The sequence below is a fragment of the Mandrillus leucophaeus genome, unplaced genomic scaffold (assembly GCF_000951045.1).
Source record: "Mandrillus leucophaeus isolate KB7577 unplaced genomic scaffold, Mleu.le_1.0 Scaffold137, whole genome shotgun sequence".
NCBI classification, from domain to species: Eukaryota; Metazoa; Chordata; class Mammalia; order Primates; family Cercopithecidae; genus Mandrillus; species Mandrillus leucophaeus.
This window is the reverse complement of record NW_012101332.1, coordinates 51779-71694: the sequence shown is the minus strand read 5'-3', so window position 1 is coordinate 71694 and position 19916 is coordinate 51779. Positions and strand designations below refer to the sequence as shown.

The 19916-nt window shown below is 43.8% G+C and overlaps 1 protein-coding gene across 2 annotated transcripts; it reads right to left on the bottom strand.

Annotated features, from left to right (window-relative positions):
* Positions 1-618: 618 nt before the first annotated feature.
* On the bottom strand, positions 619-18643 carry ZNF570 (zinc finger protein 570). 2 transcript variants are annotated; one of them, XM_011973286.1, is made up of 6 exons: positions 18006-18643; positions 16384-16464; positions 15555-15638; positions 9656-9782; positions 9229-9324; positions 619-2080 (listed from the first exon to the last, which is right to left on the bottom strand). In XM_011973286.1, the coding sequence occupies exons 1-6, from the start codon at positions 18183-18185 to the stop codon at positions 726-728; spliced, it is 1923 nt and encodes a 640-aa protein (XP_011828676.1). In that variant the 5' UTR covers positions 18186-18643; the 3' UTR covers positions 619-725. The 2 variants fall into 2 exon arrangements, with proteins under 2 accessions (XP_011828676.1, XP_011828677.1); XM_011973287.1 differs by lacking the exon at positions 18006-18643 and having other exon boundaries at positions 16384-16873.
* Between the last annotated feature and the right edge of the window lie 1273 nt (positions 18644-19916).

The window sequence follows — 19916 nt, the reverse complement described above, 5'->3', positions numbered from 1 at the left end:
GCTCCTGCCTCAGCCTCCAGAGTAGCTGGGATTACAAGTGTGCACCACCATGCCTGGCTAATTTTGTATTTTTAGTACAGATGGGCTTTCGCCATGTTAGTCTCAAACTCCTAACCTCGGGTGATCCGCCCACCTCGGCCTCCCAAAGTGTTGAGATTACAGGTGTGAGCCACTGTGCCCAGCCCATATGTTGTTTCTTATACTTTGAAAAGAACAGTTAGAGGCTGGGCGTGGTGGCTTATGCCTGTAATCCAGGCACTTTGGGAGGCCAAGACAGACAGATCGCTTGAGATCAGGAGTTCAAGACCAGCCTGGCCAACATGGCAAAACCCCATCTCTACTAAAAAATACAAAAATTAGCCAGGCATGGTGGTGCACGTCTGTAGTCCCAGCTACTCGGGAGGCTGAGGCACAAGAATTGCTTGAACCCTGGAGGCGGAGGCTGGGAGTCAGAGGTTGCAGTGAGCTGAGATCATCTCACTGCACTCCAGCCTGGGCAACAGAGCAAGACATTGTCTCAAAAATAAAAAAAAAAGTTTTAAAAAGAAAGAAAAAAAGATCAGTTTGAGTGCATTGTGGGAAATGGACTTAAAGGTAGCAAAAATAAATACAGGAAGACCTGTTTGAAAGCTATATTAGTAATCAGAGTGAGATGAATCGGACCAAGGTGACAACATTAAAGATAAAAAAGAGTACAAATTCTAGAAACATTTAGGACTGAGGATCTATAGGACTTGGTGATTGACTGGGTTGGGTGGTGACAGTGACTCCCCAGTGTGAATTCTCTGGTGATGAGCAAGGTGTGCATGCTGCCTGAAGGTTTTTTTGCATTCCTTACATTCATAGGGTCTCTCTCCAGTATGAATTCTCTGATGTTGGGCAAGGGATCCACAGTAACTAAAAGCCTTTCCACAAACAGTACATTCGTAAGGTTTCTCTCCAGTATGAACTCGCTGATGTTGAGTAAGGGACGAGTCATTGCTAAAAGCCTTCCCACATTCGATACATTCATAGGGTTTCTCTCCAGTATGAACTCTTTGATGCTGAGCAAGGTAGGCAATCTGGCTGAATGCTTTTCTACATTCCTGACACTTATAAGGCTTTTCTCCAGTATGAATTCTCTGATGTTGAGCAAGGTGTGAATTCTGGCTGAAGGCCTTCCCACATTCCTTACATTCATAGGGTCTCTCTCCAGTATGTATTCTCTGATGTACTGTAAGGTATGCACGAAGGCTAAATGCTTTCCCACAGACGTTACATTCATAGGGTTTCTCTCCTGTATGAACTCTCTGGTGTTGAGCAATGGATGATCTGTTGCTAAAAGCTTTCCCACATTCGATACATTCGTAGGGTTTCTCTCCTGTATGAACTCTCTGGTGTTGAGCAAGGTAGGCAAACTGACTGAAGGCTTTTCGACATACCTTACATTCATAAGGTTTTTCTCCAGTATGAACTCGCAGATGTTGAACTAGATGTGCATTCTGACTGAAGGCTTTCCTACATTCCTTACATTCATAGGGTTTTTCTCCAGTGTGAATCCTCTGATGCTGAACAAGATTTGATCTCTGGCTGAAGGCTTTTCCACACTCTATACATTTATAGGGTTTCTCTCCAGTATGAATTCTTTGATGAAGAGTAAGGGATGAACTCTGGCTGAAGACTTTTTCGCAGTCATTACATTTCAAAAGTTTCTTCTCTGCACAGACACTCTTGGGCTTAATAGCCATTAAATTTTTTTTAAAGCTTCTCTTTTGTGTGTCATGTTTATGTACTTTCTCCTCTTTGGGGATTATCCTTTGTGTACAAAGCAGTGGGTTCTGATGAAAACTTCCCCAAGATTTATATTCTTGTTCTCTTTCATCAACAAGGGGTTCTTCATGAGTGATTATCTCTTCCTTGAAACACGCCTTCTGATTCCCTGGTTGCCTTTCAAAATAGCCCTCACATTTCCACTCTTCTTTCAAACTGGAGTATTCAAGGTTATAGCTTGTAAGTGTTTCTATTATCTTCTGGGATTGATGTTCTTCATAAAAGTCCTGCTTTGGGGTTAATTCTTCAGTCTCACATATAGGCTCCCAGCCTGAAAAGTAATAATAAGAAAAAATGTCTCCTCTTTGAGTATCAGAAAGTATATTTAAGAAAGTACATCTGTAAAGTAAAATATGTGAATTAAATAGCAAAACCCACAGGAACATTGGCTTTTGCAGTTCTGAAGTATACAAGAAGAGAAACTGAAAACAGGTCATACAGAAACCTAAGAAGAAATAATTAGAGTTATAAAAGAAAAATCAGTAAATCTCAGGGCAGGAAGAAATTAGAGATGTGGTCAGAGCTGGTTACAATTTTATGCCTGTGTTAATAAAATAGACACTGAAATAGTCTCCACTCTTTTAGCTGCTTCATTCAAGAACATTCATTGAACAAATATTTACCTTTTGCCAGATACTATTCTGATGCTTTTAATATCACAAAACAAAGATCATTACCTTCAAAGATGTTATTTTCTTAGAAGAGACAGAAAATAAGTGATAAATAAGTAAATTTCATTTTATGTTAGAAGATACTAAGTGCTTCAGAGGAAGAAAATCAGGGTAGGGGATGTCATGGGTACTGATGAAATTAGAGCTAGGAATCATTAATAAGTTAACATTTAAGCAAAGATTTGAAGAAAGTGAAGAAGTCAGTCAGTCATTCAAGTCTCTGGGGAAAAAGCATTCAGGGAAGAGGTAGTAGCTGGTTCAAAGGCCCAAAAGTAGAAGCATGTCTACTATGTCTGGGGAATATTAAGAAGGCCAGTGTGGCTATAGAGTGAGTAGCAGGATATAAAGTCAGTAGGTAAAAGGTAATGAGATTATTTAAGCTTCACAGGCCTTCGAAGGGAATTTGGCTTTTACTCTGAGAGGGAGAGTGTATTGGTTTGTTTTCACGTTGTTATAAAGACACTACCTGAGACTGGGTAATTTATAAACAAAGGAGGGTTAATCGACTCACAGTTCTGCATGGCTGAGAAGGCCTCGGGAAACTTACAATCATGGCAGAAGGTGAAGGGGAAGCAGGCACCTTCTTTACAAGGTGGCAGGAGAGAAGGAGAGAGAGAGAGGGAGAAAGGGAGAGAGGGAGAGGGAGAGAGAGAGAGACAGAGAGAGAGAGACAGAGCGAGCAGGAGAAACTGCCACTTTGAAACCATCAGGTCTCATGAGAACTTCCTCACTAGCATGAGAACAGCATGGGGTAAATTGCCCCCATCCAATCACTTCCCACCATGTCCCTCCCTCAACACATGGGGATTACAATTCAGGATGAGATTTGGATGGGGACACAGAGTCAAACCGTAACACATGGTAATATAGTTCCATCCAAATCTCATGTTGAAATGTAATCCTCAGTGTTGGAGGTGGGGCCTGGTGGGAGGTGACTGGATCATGGGGGTGGAGTCCTCATGAATGGTTTAGTATCATCCTATTGGTACGGTCATGATAGTGAGGGACTTCTCATGAGATCTGGTCCTTTAAAAGTGTGTGGCACCTCCCCCCTCTCTCATACGCTCCTGGCTTTTGCCAAGTGATGTGCCTGCTCTCTGTTCACCTTCTGCCATAATTGGAAGCTTCCTGAGACCTCCTCGGAGGAAGATGCCACTATGCTTCCTGTACAGCCTACAGAACTGACAGCTAATTAAACCTCTTTTCATAGAAATTACCCAGTCTCAGGTATTATATTTCTTTATAGCAGTGCAAGAACGGCCTAACACAGATGGAGACCCACTGAAATGGTTTGAGTAGAGCAGTAACAGCTGGTTGCTATTCCATGAAGTCAACACAAAATGTGGTATATACATACAATAGATTATTCAGCCCTAAACGAGGAGGAAATTCTGACATATGCTATAATACAGATATAATTTAAGGACATTACAGTAAGTGAAATAAGCCAGTCACAAAAGGGACCAATATTGTATGATTCCACTTATATGAGGTACCTAAAGTAGTCCGGCAATATAGCAGACTAGTTTTATAATGACAAATCTTCCTGGTACAAAAAAGCTTATGATTTTGTAGAAATAGAAAAACTTTCTTTTAGCTGCATTACCCAGCTGGCAGGAAACTAAGGTAAACTCTCAAAGATCAAACAGACTCTAGAAGGCACTTTCAAGTAGGTAAGGTGGAACTGAAGCTGGGAGCATCAATTTATCCCTAGTGAGTTTGGTCTTAGGCACATCTAACTGGAGTTTTAGGAAAAACAAACACAGAGAATGGGAAAGTGACAATATGTGAAGAGATAATAGCTGATAATTACCCAGAGTCCATTAATGGTCAGATAAAAAAAATCACAATAAATCCCAAGTGTAGCAGCTGAAATTGACATCTAGATACATCACATTGAAAATGTAGAATAACCAGGGCAAGAAGAAAGTTCTTGAAAGTTGCAAGGAAGAATATATTAAGAAAACTGACTTTTCAAAAGCAAGAACAGAAGCCAGAAAAGCATGGAATGGTATCTTTAAAGCACTCATAAAAATAATCTGTTGCCGGGCACAGTGGCTCACGTGTGTAATCCCAGCACTTTGGGAGGCTGAGGCGGGTGGATCACCAGGTCAGGAGTTTGAGACCATCCTGGCCAACCTAGTGAAACCCCCATCTCTACTAAAAATACAAAAAATTAGATGGGCATGGTGGCACGCACCTGTAATCCCAGCTACTCGGGAGGCTGAGGCAGGAGAATTGCCTGAACCCGGTATGGGGAGGTTGCGGTAAGCCGAGATCATGCCACTGCACTCCAGCCCAGGCGACAGTGCAAGACTCCATCTCAAAAAAATTAAAAAATCTGTCAATCTATGACTGACAAGGAAACAAAACAATAACAACAATATAAGTTTATATGAATAGTATATCTCTAAAATATTTATAAGGAAATTACTTCAGGAAAAAGTTCTGGGATAGAATGGTGAACAAGGAAAATGACAAACGTGAAATTTTTTTTTTTTTTTTTTTGAGACAGAACCTTGCTTTGTCACCCAGATTGTAGTGCAGTGCCACGTTCTCAGCTCACTGCAGCCTTGAACTCCTGGGCTCAAGCAATCCTCCCACCTCAGCCTCCCAAGTAACTGGAACTACAGGCACATACCCCCATACCCAGCTAATTTTTGCATTTTGTAGAGACGGGGTTCTACCATGTTGCCCAGGCTGGTCTCAAACTCCTGGACTCAAGTGATCCACCTGCCTTGGCCTCCCAAAGTGCTGGGATTACAGCCATAAGCCACCGCACCTAGCCAAAAGTGGATAAATCTAAACAACACTAAATGTAATAATGGTCTATTATATAACTTCATAAAGCAAAATAATAGTTTATGGCATTGAAGAAAAACAAGGAATAACTGAAATGAGGGTAAGTTAAGACAGTCTAAGGTTCTTGTATTTTTTTTTTTGAGATGGAGTTTTGCTCTTGTTGCCCAGGCTGGAGTGCAGTGGCGCCATCTCGGCTCACTGCAACCTCCGCCTCCTGGGTTCAAGTGAATCTCCTGCCTCAGCCTCCGGAGTAGCTGGAACTGCAGGCGCACGCCACCATACCCAGCTAATTTTTGTATTTTTAGTAGAGATGGGGTTTCACCATGTCGGCCACACTGGTCTCGATTTCTTGACCTCGTGATCCGCCCGCCTCAGCCTCCCAAAGTGTTGGGATTACAGGCGTGAGCCACCACACCCAGCCATAAATGTTAGATTTTCTAAGGTAACCAGTACAGAATAGAAATAGATTGTATATCATTCAAATTAGGAGATGGAGAAAAACCAAGAAACAAGAAAAATTTGAAAAGGTACAATTTCTAAAAGAAAGTGAGACAGTGGAAAATAAATCCAAGTCTATTAACAGTACCAAAACATTTAATAAACCACCATCATTTGGTTAAAAGATAAAGGTTATCAGGCTGGATTTAAAAAAATGTTTATCCAAATACTGCTTATCAGAGAAACACATGGCAAGGTCAGAGAATAAAGGAGTAGAAAAAAACTACATCAAGTAAATATTAACAAAAGGCAAATAAAGCTATAACAATATTAAGTGAACTTTTTTGCTTAATCAGATAATCACAAGATTTAAAGAGAGTAACAATAACATAAGAAAAAATTCACTAGAAAAAGAAAACATTCTAAAAACATATGACCAAACAAAATACCTTCAAAATACAAAAAATCTGCTGTTACAATTATGAGAAAAAAATTTATGTATTTACCACCAGAATAGAAGTTTCTTTAACATGTCTGCCAGTAACTGATTGCTCAAAGACATTTTTTTAAAATCCATAAGGACACAGATTTGACCAGCACAGTTAATGAGCTTAATCTAATGAGCATATATCAAACACTGTATTCAATAACCAGAAAATACATATTATATTCAAGGACACATAGAATATTCACCAAAACTAGCCCTAAGAAATAAAGCAAGTCTCAAAATACTTTCAAAAAATGTATATTAAAGAGATCCCATTCTCTAACCATCATGCAATTAAACAAGTACCAAACAAAAGCCTTCAATTTCAGACTTCTAAATAATTCACGGATCAAGAGATCATTGAGAACTAGAAAAATAATGGACAACTTCATCTAGTAAGTTTGGAAACTTACAACAAAACTAAAAATATTTAGAAAAAAATACCCTAATTGACTCCAGGAGAAATAGAAAATCTAGAATTTTAGAACATATCAAATTGAATGATTAGTTTAAATTCTTTTAACAATAAAAATTCCTGGCCAAGATGAACAAAGTTCTACCAAACATTCAAAAAACAAATAATTTTTATTTTTCACAAATGTTTCTAAAGAAGAAAAAGAATTTATGAGAATAATCAACCTTGATTCTAAAATCTGACAAGAAGGGAAAACTGAAGGCCAAATTCACTAATAAATGCAGATGCAAAACACCCAAACAAAACATTGGCAAATAGCAACTAGCAAAAAATGGAAAAGATATAAAGATGGGTTTATCTTGGGAATGCAATGTTGGTTTAACATTTGAAAATGTCTGTAAATTACCACATTAAGAGGTGAAAAACTAAAACCTGGTAAGAGGTAAAATCACCTACAGATGGAGAAAAACATTTGGTAAAACTCAAAAGCTTTCCACAATGAAACTCTAGCAAACAGGAATGAAAGGGTATGTACCAAAAACTTTTAAACATCACAATTATCAAAAAACAAAATATTAAATATTCTTATTAAGACCAGAAGTGGACAAGAATGCCTGTTATCACTACTTCGATTCATATTATACTGAAGATAAAACAAAGGCAACAGAAAAAGAAATTAAGTTATAAGAATTAAAAATGAAGAAATTGTCATTATTCACAAACATGTCTACTCATACATAAAATCCAAACATATCTAAAAATATTAGTATTAACAGGAGAGATTAGCAAGGTTGGTGGATATAAAATCAATGTATATAAAGTTAACTTCATTTCTATATATATGCAACAAACAGAAAATATAGGTAACATTTAACACAGCAACGAAACTAGTATGTTTAATGTTTACAATTAATCTAACAGAAGGTGTGCATAGCCTTTTTTGGAGAAAATTATAACACATTGAAAAAAGTAAAAAAACCTAAATAAATGGAGAGCTATACCATGTTAATGAATTTTTTAAATTTCCAGAATTGATTACAGAATAAAATTTGAATCAAAACTTAAAATTGGAATCAAAACTTAACAGCATTGTGTTGTTTTCTGATCAAAATTTACAAGTTGACCCTAAACTTTATATTGATGGCCAAAAGGCAAACAAGAAATTCTAAAGAATTTAAACAAGCTGTAGAGATGTTCCCTAGCAGATAATTATCATTCTAAGAAACTATTTTTATTAAGATAGTGTGGTACTAGTATAAAGAAAAAGAGATCAATGAAATTGAATAAAGTTTAAAGTCACAACCATAAAAAGACTAAAACTTGATATATTAAGAGGTAACATTCAGGAAAACAGGCAGAGGGAGCATTTATTTAAAAAATATCTGGGACAGAAATTAAATTCTTTTTTTTTTTGAGACAGAGTCTCATTCTGTCGCCCAGGCTGGAGTGCAGTGGCCAGATCTCAGCTCACTGCAAGCTCCGCCTCCCGGGTTCACGCCATTCTCCTGCCTCAGCCTCCCGAGTAGCTGAGACTACAGGCGCCCGCCACCTCACCCGGCTAGTTTTTTGTATTTTTTAGTAGAGACGGGGTTTCACCGTGTTAGCCAGGATGGTCTTGATCTTGTGACTTCGTGCCCGTCTCGGCCTCCTAAAGTGCTGGGATTACAGGCTTGAGCCACCGTGCCCGGCCAAGATACGGAAATTAAATTCTTATTTAACATAATCCTCAAAAATAAGTTCCAATTGGATTATGGACCTAGATATAAAAGGACAATCTTTAAAAGACTATTTTCGGATATCTATATGAACTCAGAACACAGAAGGTTTCTTAAAGTATCAAAAACATAAGCTACAGGCTGGGTGCGGTGGCTCACGTCTGTAATCCCAGCACTCTGGGATAGCAAGCAATGAATTCTGCAGTGGGTGTCCTCTACCTCAGCTCTATCTACCTGGAGATAGCATCAGATGCTTCAGGTTGAAGACTCAGTCCCCAAGACTGCCTACACTTCTGATGCTCTGTAGAGCTCAAAAATTTGTAAGATGCCAGGTGCAGTGGCTCATGCCTGTAATCCCAGCACTTTGGAAGGCCGAGGCAGGCAGATCACGTGAGGTCAGGAGTTTGAGACCAGCCTAACATGGAGAAACCCTGTCTCTATTAAAAATATAAAAATTAGCTGGGCGTGGTGGTGTGTGCCTGTAATCCCAGCTCCTCGGGAGGCTGAGGCAGGAGAATCACTTGAACCTGGGAGGCAGGGGTTGTGGTGAGCCGAGATCACACCACTGCACTCCAGCTTGGGTGACAGAGCGAGACTCCATCTCAAAAAAAAAAAAAAAAGTTTGTAAGACTAGTAAAAGATTTTTTAAAGACTGAGAGGCTTATGAAACTGAGAGGGAATGGGACTTACTAGAAAGGAGATAGGAAAGTGAGAGAAATGAAATAATTAAAAATAAGAAATGTGGGAGAACATCCTAAATGGCCCCAAATTTTTATAAAGACCTAGAACATCTGAGAAGAATTTGGAAGCCTGAAGAGTGAAGAGGTGATACCTTTGAGTCAAGCTGAGCTGTCACGTGCAAAGATTTTTGCCAATTTCCTCTTCACTAACCTGAGCACAAGCCTTTTGTCAGCTCTCTCTTCACCATCCAGGGTGCTTTTCCTTGTTCCAACAATAATATCACACTTGGTTTGGAAAAGCAAAGTCCTGCAATATATGAAAAAAAAGTAGAATTTGGTCATGCTGTGGATATTCCAGAACTCACATTCAATCCTTAAAACATCGGGGAAAAGGGAGTTTACAGTAAGCAAAAAAGAGAAATGTGTAAAGGACATGTATTAGAAGGATAAGGAAGATGAAGCTTCAGGCATAGGCCAAGAATATGTTCACTGCCAAATCCACAAACACTAACCCATTCATTTGGCATTGGCAGCAGACATTCAGCCAAACTTTGCAGATGTTATCCAAAAATTCACAATAGTGGTAGCAAAGAGCCCCTTTTGAGTAGAAGCTGAATTTTGCAAGAAGATATCCTTACCCAGTGATACTAAGATCCTGTAGTTCTCCAGCATCACATTACTATACAGGTGTCTTTGAGAAGAATCCAGACAATCCCATTCTTCTTGGGAGAAGTCTACAGCCACATCTCTGAAGGTCACCAACTCCTGAAATGAAATAAATGAAAGAACCTTATCTCTTACTATATTCACCTCATTTCCTCTGCCCTAGGCACACTGGGCCCTCTCTGATATTACATTCTCAAATATGTAACCATGTTACCATATTTGTACTCAGGGCCTTTGTATGTCTCAGATTATTCCAGTATAAAATAGTAATGCTTCAACCCCAATTCCCTAACCCTCCACAGCACTTAATTATTTTAATCATTGCCCGTTCTTCACCCTCCTCAACTAAAATTTAAGCTCCATGAGGGCAGATTATGTTTTGGCTTTGGTCACTGCTTTATCCCCAGGTACAGAATAGAATCTGGCACACCTGAAGTATTCAAATATTGACTAAGTTGAATTAATCAATGAGTGGCTTGAAGAAAATTTCAAGAAGCTAGAAAGGGATCAAAAATAATCCCAGAAAGTGTTCGCTGTATCTCTGACAACTGTACCAAACCAAGCAGAGCAAAGCATCAATTCCATTAAAATTCAAATACTTTAATGCAGAGTTCTCAAAATTTTGTGTAAAGAAATGGGTGTTCTACTCATAATATTGCTTCCGCCTATAGGGGTTAGAGAAAGTTCTTAAAAACTTGACACTGAGCTGGGCTCATGCCTGTAATCCCAGCACTTTGGGAGGGCGAGGTGGGTGGATCACCTGAGGTCAGGAGTTCGCGACCAGCCTGGCCAATATGGTGAAATGCTGTCTCTACTAAAAATACAAAAATTAGCTAGGCATGGTGGTGCGTGCCTGTAGTCCCAGCTACTCCGGAGGCTGAGGCAGGAGAATCGCTTGAACCCAGGAGGCGGAGGTTGCAGTGAGCCAAGATGGTGCCACTGCACTCCAACCTGGGCAACAGGGCGAGACTCCATCTAAAAACAAAACAAAACAAAACAAAACGTGCTGCTGTGATGCTGTTGGATTCCAGGTTTCTATAATGTGACCACATGCTGATGAAACAAACATTCATTATATGTGTATGTATTAATTTTTTACAAAATTAAAAGATGTGAACCTGGCAATGCAACTTTTTGCATTTGACACAATTTTGTTACAGTTAAAGAAACTGTCTCTAGGCTGGGTGAGGTGGCTCACACCTGTAATCCCAGCACTCGGGAGGCCAAGGTGGGTGGATCACTTGAGGTCAGGAGTTCCAGAACAGCCTGGCCAACATGGTAAAACCCTGTCTCTATTAAAAATACAAAAATTAGCTATATTTTATATATATTTTATATTTTATAGGTGCTATATATTATAGCACCTATAATCCCCAGTACTCGGGAGGCTGAGGCAGGAGAATCGCTTGAATCCGGGAGGCAGAGGTTGCGGTGAGCTGAGATTGTGCCACTGCACTCTAGCCTAGGCAACACAGCAACACTTTGTCTCAAAAACAAAACAAAACAAAACAAACTACCTCTACAGAAGCAAAATTCTTCAAGTTCAACACTCAGTAACCTTTTTTTTCACTTATAGGAAGTAGGCAAATCTCTCCCTCTCTGCTCCTGTTAACAATGCTTCCTGTTTTCCTTAGCTTATATAAATACATACAATAAATGTATAAATATTTATATACGACATATATACTTTCCACTGATGCTTTATAGTCAACAAAAATAATTTCTATGTCAATATAGGAGTTTACATTCTGATCTTAAAATATTTGACCCCTAACAAATGATAATACTTGGTTTCAAAATCCATTCACAATTATCATCAAACCAGTCTGAAGCAAAACTACAGTTCCCACTTTTTCCTGTTTTCTTTTTGCCCTTAAAGAAACATGGCTTCCAGCTGAGAGGACGACTTCCCCTAACGCCCTGTCACTGATGAATGTTTTCTTCCCCACATTCCTTGTACCACAGCACTTGAAGGTGAGGCAGGTCACCTCTTTGCTCTTGTTTCCAAAATATTTCCTCCTCCCTAAAAGACATCTAGTTTTAAACCTCATGAAATTAGAATGTGTCAATCACAATCCTTCCTTGTGATAGGTATCTACTAATTCCTGATAGATACCAGTTCTCTGTCATTCCTTAAATTCTTCAGCATCTGACTCACTGTCACTCTCTTCAATGCCATTCCTATCATTCTTTGGTCACTTCGATATCCACATAAATAATACTCCCTACAACCCGGCCTCTTAGTTCTCTGACCCCTCTCTCCTGGAATAGTCTTATCCTCTACGCTTCTACAGTCATTCATGTCCATGGTCATAACCCAGACCTTGTCAGTACCAGTCAATACCAAACCCTTCATAACCTCAATTACCCCACTCTGACTTCCACCTCCTATATCTCAACTGTTGCCCTGTGGTACCCCAAACTGGATAGTTTCTTGACTCCACCAGAAGTCAAATTCTGGAGAAGTACAATTTATTGTTCTTACCACTTTTTACCACTTTTTCACTGTTCCTCATCCCTGAGTACCCTCACTTCCCAGCACAACCATCTGTTATAATCACCCCCTGCATATGCCCTTGCCTTCCCTGCCCCTCTCTCACTTAACTGTACTCACTTGGTTAAACTGCAGCCATCTTTCTGCTTACTCTGTGCGTGTACCCTGCATAGCTGAACTCTGCTAGAGAAAATCATACCAACCATGCAAATTAGTATCACTTTAAATTCATGATCACTTAACCTCAAGTGGGCCGAAGTGCTGCATGATACATTTCCCTAGTCCATTCATCCCTTCACTCTGCTAAATGACCATTTGATACTATCCCCTCTCTCCTCACACCTTCAAGATCTCCTTCCCCATGCTCACTCTCAGCTGACAATCTTACTTTTTCTCTGAGAAAACAAAACCCATTGAAAGATAATTCCCACAAACTCCCACCACATCTACACATCCACCTGCACCTGTGCTTCTACACCCTAACATGCCCTTATTCCTATAACTGAACAACCCCTTTCCTAGAAAAGGCCAAACACTTAGCTCCTCTTACCTACTTAAGCACATTGTTCCAGCAATTCCCTTTTCTCTATTCATCTTCAAATCTCCCTTTCTACTGAATCTTTAGCATCAGCCTGGCAACATATATCCATCTTTCTGAGACTTTGTCAATTATGACTTTCTCCTTCAGTTACCACCCATTTCTCTCCTTCTTTTTTTTTTTTTTTTTTTTTTTTTGAGACAGAGTTTTGCTCTTGTTGCCCAGGCTGGAGTGCAATGGCACAATCTCAGTTCATTGCAACCTCCACTTCCGAGGTTCAAGTGATTCTCCTGCCTCAGCCTCCCGAGTAGCTGGGATTACAGGCATGTGCCACCACGCCTGGCTAATTTTTTGTGTTTTTAGTAAAGATGGGGTTTCCGCATGTTGGTCTGACTGGTCTCGAACTCCCTCACCTCAGGTGATCCGCCCGCCTTGGCCTCCCAAAGTGCTGGGATTACAGGAGTGAGCCACCACGTCCGGCTCTCTCCTCTTATAGCTAAACCTTTTTTTTTTTTTTTTTTGAGACGGAGTCTCGCTCTGTCGCCCAGGCTGGAGTGCCGTTGCCGGATCTCAGCTCACTGCAAGCTCCACCTCCTGGGTTGATGCCATTCTCCTGCCTTAGCCTCCCGAGTAGCTGGGACTACAGGCGCCCGCCACCTCACCTGGCTAGTTTTTTGTTTAGCCAGGATGGTCTCGATCTCCTGACTTCGTGATCCGCCCGTCTCGGCCTCCCAAAGTGCTGGGATTACAGGCTTGAGCCACCGCGCCCGGCCATAGCTAAACTTTTTGAAAGAGTTGTCTATGCTCTCTGTTATTTCCACCCACCTTCTGCCTATAAATAATGAACTCATATAACTTATGTATTAACAGCATCACTTTGGCTGCTCCACTGAGAACAGACTAAAAGAGAACAAGAGTGGAGGTAGAGAGAGAAGTTAGGAGAGTACCACAGTAACACAGGTGAGAGATGATGGTTCAGAACATAATGGAAGCAGTGGTGATACTAAAAAGTACTCTGGGCTGGATGCCGTGGCTCACGCCTATAATCCCAGTCTTTGGGAGGCCAAGGCAGGTGGATCACAAGGTCAAGAGAGAGAGAGACCATCCTGGCCAACATGGTGAAACCCTGTTGCTACTAAAAATACAAAAATTAGCTGGGCGTCGTGGCGCATGCCTGTACTCAGGAGAGTGAGGCAAGAGAATCGCTTGAACCAGGGAGAGGCGAGGGTTGCAGTGAGTCGAGATCATGCCACTACACTCCAGCCTGGCTGACAGAGCGAGACTCCATCTCAAAAAAAAAGTAATCTGATTCTGGATGTATTTTGAAGTCTCTGATTTCCTGATGGAAGACTTTTAGCTTAATCAGTGGAGCTAGGAAAGTACCTAAGAGTTTCCTAGTTGAGTTCCCTAATTCTATCCTTGTCCCATTCAGTTTATTCTCAGTAGCAGCCAGAGTGATCCTACCAAATGAAAATCAGTTCATGTCACTCATGTTCCAAAACCGCCAGTGGTTCGTTTCACTCCATTTGTAAGATGTTTGCATTTGAGATATCTCTTATGCAACCAAATGAAGATGTTAAGTAGGCAGTCAGGTATACAACTCTAGAGTTCAAGAGAGAGGTCTGGGCTGTGTACAGTTTGGTAGTTGTTGGCATATACATGGTATTTGAGGCTATGAGACAGGATGAGATCACCAAGGTAGTAAGTGTAGATAGAGAACAGGATGAGGGACTAAGCACTGTGATACCCAGTGGTAATGCGTGCTTACTAAAAATTAGAATGAATGAATGTTGTTTGGTTAGAAACTAGAGTGAGGAAACTAGAGTGAGGAAGTTGGTCTGTATCCGTATCTGAGGGAACAGTATCCCAGGCAGAGGCAATAGCAAGTGCAAGGTCATGCATTAAGAATGTACTTACTGGCAGCCAGCCACGGTGGCTCACGCCTGTAATCCCAGCACTTTGACAGGCTGAGGCGGGTGGATCACGAGGTCAGGAGAACAAGACCATCCTGGCTAACATGGTGAAACCCCATCTCTCCTAAAAATACAAAAAATTAGCTGGGCGTGGTGGCGAGTGCCTGTATTCCCAGCTACTCGGGAGGCTGAGGCAGAAGGATGGTGTGAACTCGGGAGGCGGAGCTTGCAGTGAGCCGAGATCGTGCCACTGCACTCCAGCCTGGGGACAGAGAGAGATTCCGTCTCAAAACAAACAAACAAACAAAAAGAATGTACTCACTGGCCAGGCCAAGTGTGGTAGCTCATGCCTGTAATCCCAGCACTTTGGGAGGCTGAGGCGGGCAGATCACCTGAGGTCTGGAGTTCGACACCATCCTGGCCAACAAGGTGAAACCTTGTCTCTACTAAAAATACAAAAAATTAGCTGGGTCTGGTGGCATGTGCCTGTAGTCCCAGCTACTCGGGAGGCTGAGGCAGGAGAATTGTTTGAACTTGGGAGGCGGAGGTTGCAGTGAGCCCATATCGCGGCCGCTCCACTCCAGCCTGGTGACAGAGTGAGACTATGTCTCAAAAAAAAAAAAAGAAAGAATGTACTCACCACATTACAAGGAAGCTAGTGTTGCTGGAACTGAGTGACTGAGTTAAAGACAGGGTGAGAAAAATTAGATGAAGTCAGAGGGACAGTCAGGGACCAGATTATGCAGGGCCCTGCAGGTCAAGACAAGGACTTAAGCATTTATCTTGAATAAGATGGGAATCCAGTGGAGAGTGTTGATAAGTGATATGACTGGTTACCCAGAAACGTTTCAGCAGAAGGAAAATTAGTATCTGCTTGTTCTGAAAAGCAGACAGGTATTCAGGAAATAGAGAAAACACCAACGCACCTGGTACATGGCTTTAAGAAGCCCAACAGCCATTCTTTCTCCCTCCTTGCTCTTCTCTTGGGAAATGGCAGTGGCCTCAGATAACTGAGATGGGGAAAAGAACATGAGAAACTAGACTTTTCTTGCAGCATCCAGAATCACCAGTCTAGACTTTTTAGGATTCTCTTTCCTCCTCTTGCAACCTTCCCTCCAATATAGAGAACATAATGGAGACCTAGGAGTTTGTTTGCATACAATTTAACTCATGCCTAAATCATTTTCCAATTCCTTAGCTTAACACCAGATGTTCTAGGTTTTACAAATACAGACTCAGAGGAATGTAAGCTTTCACATAAAGACACAGAACTAATAAATAAGAGCACCAAGATCAAATAAAAGAGGACCTGACCCCACAATCCTCCTCTCCAATAAATCAGTGATTCTGAAACTTGGTGGCACATTGATATGACTTGAGCCGGCTTTAAAAGCCTCTCGGTGGCACACAGTCTCTCATTCAATGCCCCACATAATCAGAGTCTGAAAAACTACAGTGCCAACCACCGTCTTACCCACGCCACAGTCTGAGGCCATGGGTATGGACTGTCTCACACGGGCACCCTTTCCCATACCGGCAAGGCTCAGACACCAGGGTATCTAATCACAAGCGACAGTCTCACAACCCAGTCACAAAGAGGCCGCGGGTATCGGCCCAACAAGGGGCAGCGAACACTCGCCCGCTCCCCCCCCAACTCACAACCTCACACTCCACGGTGCCACTGACTCCCTCGCACCCAGTCACACAGGACGTGGACAGGCACACGCGGTGACAGCCTCGCACTACGGTACCAACCTCCACTTGCACCGGAGTCACACAGAGGGCCTGGGACGAGCTTCCGGAGAACCACACGCCACTCCTCAGCCCACTCCCTACCTGCAGAACAGAGCTGGGGGAAGAGCCCGTTCCCGCCCCAAAGGCTCGGGGAATCTTCGCTCGGATCACACCCCTACCCTGAGTTGGATGGAACCCAGCCCCTACGGGCCCGGAAAGAAGCGCCTCAGCTGCCTCCGCCCCCGGAGGACACAAAGGGGCCGCGGGCCCAGCTCCCGCGGGGGCAGCTGGGAAACGTAGTCCAGAGTAGAAAAGGTCGCGGCGCCGTAGGGTCTGGCAGCAACAGGGCAGCTCCGCGCAGGGTTTGTAACACTGCCCCCTCCCCACCAGGTCCTCCCACGCTGGCCTCTTTCCCTGCCTTCCAGAGAGCCCGAAAGTCCGGATTCCCTGCAGCTCCGAGCCTGGCTGGGTCACAGGGACGGGACCCAGCGTTACACTACAGTGGCTGGTATGGTAGGCACAAGCGCTCCGCGCACCCCACTTAGCAACCAGGGCGGGGAGTTGAGAACCGCGGGTTGGCCGCAGGGAAAAGGTTTGTGCGTGGGAACGCGCTAGTGGCGCGTCTACTCAAAATGGGTGGGAGGCGAATTCCTAGAATTGTGCTGGATACCCGAAAAAAGTTGGGGGGGGGGCAAGGGTGCGAGGAGGTAAACTGCGCAAGCGTACTACACTCCTGGCAGCCTCCCACTGGCTACCCTTGGCCAGGCGCGGTGGCTCACGCCTGAAATCCCAGCACTTTGGGAGGCCGAGGCGGGCAGATCACGAGGTCAGGAGTTCCAGACCAGCCTGACCAACATCGTGGAATACCGTCTCTAATAAAAATACAAAAGAATTAGCCGGGCGTGGTGGCACGCGCCTGTAGTCCTAGCTACTCAGGAGGCTGAGGCAGGAAAACTGCCTGAACCCGGGAGGCGGAGAGGCGGAGGTTGCAGTGAGCCGAGATCACGCCACTGCACTCCAGCCTGAGCGACAGAGCAAAAGTCCGTCTAAAAAAAAGAAAAGAAAGAAAGAAAAAGAGAAAAAACCGCCAGACCTCAAATGATCCGTCCGCCTTGGCCACCCAAAGTGCTGGGATCACAGGCGTGAGCCACCACGTCCGGCCTATTATCTCTTTATTAAAGGTATTAAGACCGGCCCCGTGCGGCTCTTGCCTGTAACCCCAGCACTTTGTGAGGCCCAGGCGGAGGATCGCTTGAGCTCAGAAGTTTGAGACCAGCCTGGGCAACATAGTGAGACCTCATCTCTAAGAATTAAAAAAAAAAAAAAAAAAAATCAGCCAGGCGGGGTGTCCCGTGATTGTAGTCCCAGTTACTCGGAAGGCTGAGGCAGAGAATCGCTTGAGCCCGGGAGTTCGAGGCAGCAGTGAGCCAGCATCGCGCCGCAGCACTCCAGCATGGGTTACAAAGTGAGGCTCTGTCTCAAAAAAAAAAAAAAAAAATATTAAGACTAAAGGCATGGAGAAATTAAGTACCTAGTCTGAGATGACACAGCTAGTAAGGCCAAGTCTGTTTAGAATCCAGGCGGATTGGCCACACTACTTTTCGCTCACGATCCCAGGTCATGAAATCCAGTAACACTGTCACTTCGAGAAGTCCAGAAAGAACAAATACATGCAAGGTCAGAATCAAACAGCCACGAGAATATAAAACGCGACCATGGTCACACAAAAGGTCACATATTCGCACGACCTCAGATGTCACTGGACATGGTCTCTCGCCCGGGAAACCCCAAACTCCAAATTCCATGGCCGAAGTTTCACACATACAGTCACACAACGTCACTCCTCCCTGTTCTAGCCGCTGCCAGGACCTTAAGGCTCCAGCTGACCCGGCCTTCACGGGCACTTGAGCTCTCACCACCTTCACCACGCCGTATTCTAGTCTCAGGTAGAAACCCGAGAAGACGGAACTAAACAGACTGAGCCAGGCTTCCTTCACGGACCCTGCGAACCTGCAGCTCCAGCCCACTGTAAGAAGGAAATGCCTTTTTGCAGGGGGAGAGGGGGGAGTAGGGCCGCGAAGGCCTCTGGGAAATGTAGTTCGGGGCAGGAAGCAGCGGAACGACTCGATTCTTCTCAGTACCAAGTTGCGCTCCCAATCTGAGAGCTGGGCTGGCAGGAGGCCGCTCCGGCAAAACCCTAGGCTGAGCTCCCCTACGCGGAGCTGTGAGCCCTGGAACGCCGTGGTCGGCTTCTCAGGACGCGCAAACGGGGAAGCCGGTCCCGCCCGGGTGAGCCGCGGGGGCCTCTGGGAAGCGTCTCCCCTGGTCTAACGGACCAAGGCTTGTGGCGCCCTCAGCCACCTACAGCCCCGGCCTCAGGGGCGCCTCTGTCCCAGCCCGCGCCGGCTGTGCCACTTCGGCAGCTTTACGTGTGGTTTCGGGGCCTGTGTCCGCGGGCTCGGTGGTGAGTCCTCCGGAAACCGCTAGCTCTGAGCGCCGGACTCTTTGTGCTGGGTGGGAGTGGGGGCCCGCGGACCCGGTGCCCCAATCTTTGGAAGAGGACGCCAGGCGGGGCGATGCCTGTGTCTGTGGTTCCCTGAGGCAGTGGGAGTGGCGTGCGAAGGACTGTTAGAGTCTGGCGTGAAGTGACTGTCATTTGCCAGACGTTTGTCTGGCTGAGTGTGGCCCCGGGAGCGTGTCCGTAAGCGGATTTCGTGGAGGCGCTTTCCCTTTTATCTTTCAGTATGAACCTGCGTGCAAACATGCGTGACAGTGGGATCTTGAATGAATGAAAAACTGTTTTTGCAAGGTAGGGTGTGCTTGTGGGTGTAGATGTGTGACACTTGGCATTTCTGCCAGCGCTGCATGTCTTTGGCTATGGTCATTGGAAATAAGTTCTTTTTGTTTGTTTTCGTTTTGTTTTTGAGACGGAGTTTCGCTCTTGTTGCACAGGCTGCTGGAGTGCAATGGCGCGATCTCCGCTCACCACAACCTCTGCCACCCGGGTACAAGCGATTCTCCTGCCTCAGCCTCCCGAGTAGCTGGAATTACAGGCGCGTGCCACCACGCCTGGCTAATTTTGTATTTTTTGTAGAGAAAGGGTTTCTCCATGTGGGTCAGGCTGGTTTCGAACTCCTCACCTCAGGTGATCCACCCGCCTCGGCCTCCCAAAGTGCTGGGATTGCAGACGTGAGCCACCGCGCCCGACCGGAAATATGTTTTTATATGAAACATCGATAGCCTCAACACTTCATTTTTAATTTTATTTTCGTGTATTAGCTGCATTGTTTTGTGTACGTACTAAACTCATTCTCCTCGTCCCCTACTCCACCTCATTTGGGGAGTAGAGTGGGGTGGAGAAAAATACAGAAAAGCTCGAAGAACAAAAATCATTCATAGTTCTACCAGCCATGCAACTACTGTCAAAATTTACTTTCCATCTTTTCACCCCCGCCTTTGTGAATACATACGTATACGTTCATATGTTCTATATATGTGCATGATGGCTTCAAAATTGCGGTCACACTATACATACAACTCTGTAACCAACCTTT

Bases quoted from the DNA above. Each gene is read 5' to 3' on its own strand.
- ZNF570 (XM_011973286.1), bottom strand. From the start codon at position 18,185: ATGTGTGAAACTTCGGCCATGGAATTTGGAGTTTGGGGTTTCCCGGGC. The intron at 15,639-16,383 runs GTTGGTACCGTA...TCCCCATCTCAG, and splicing joins TGACTCCGGTGCAAGTGGAG to TTATCTGAGGCCACTGCCAT. The intron at 9,783-15,554 runs GTGCGTTGGTGT...ATTTCATTTCAG, and splicing joins TTCTTAAAGCCATGTACCAG to GAGTTGGTGACCTTCAGAGA.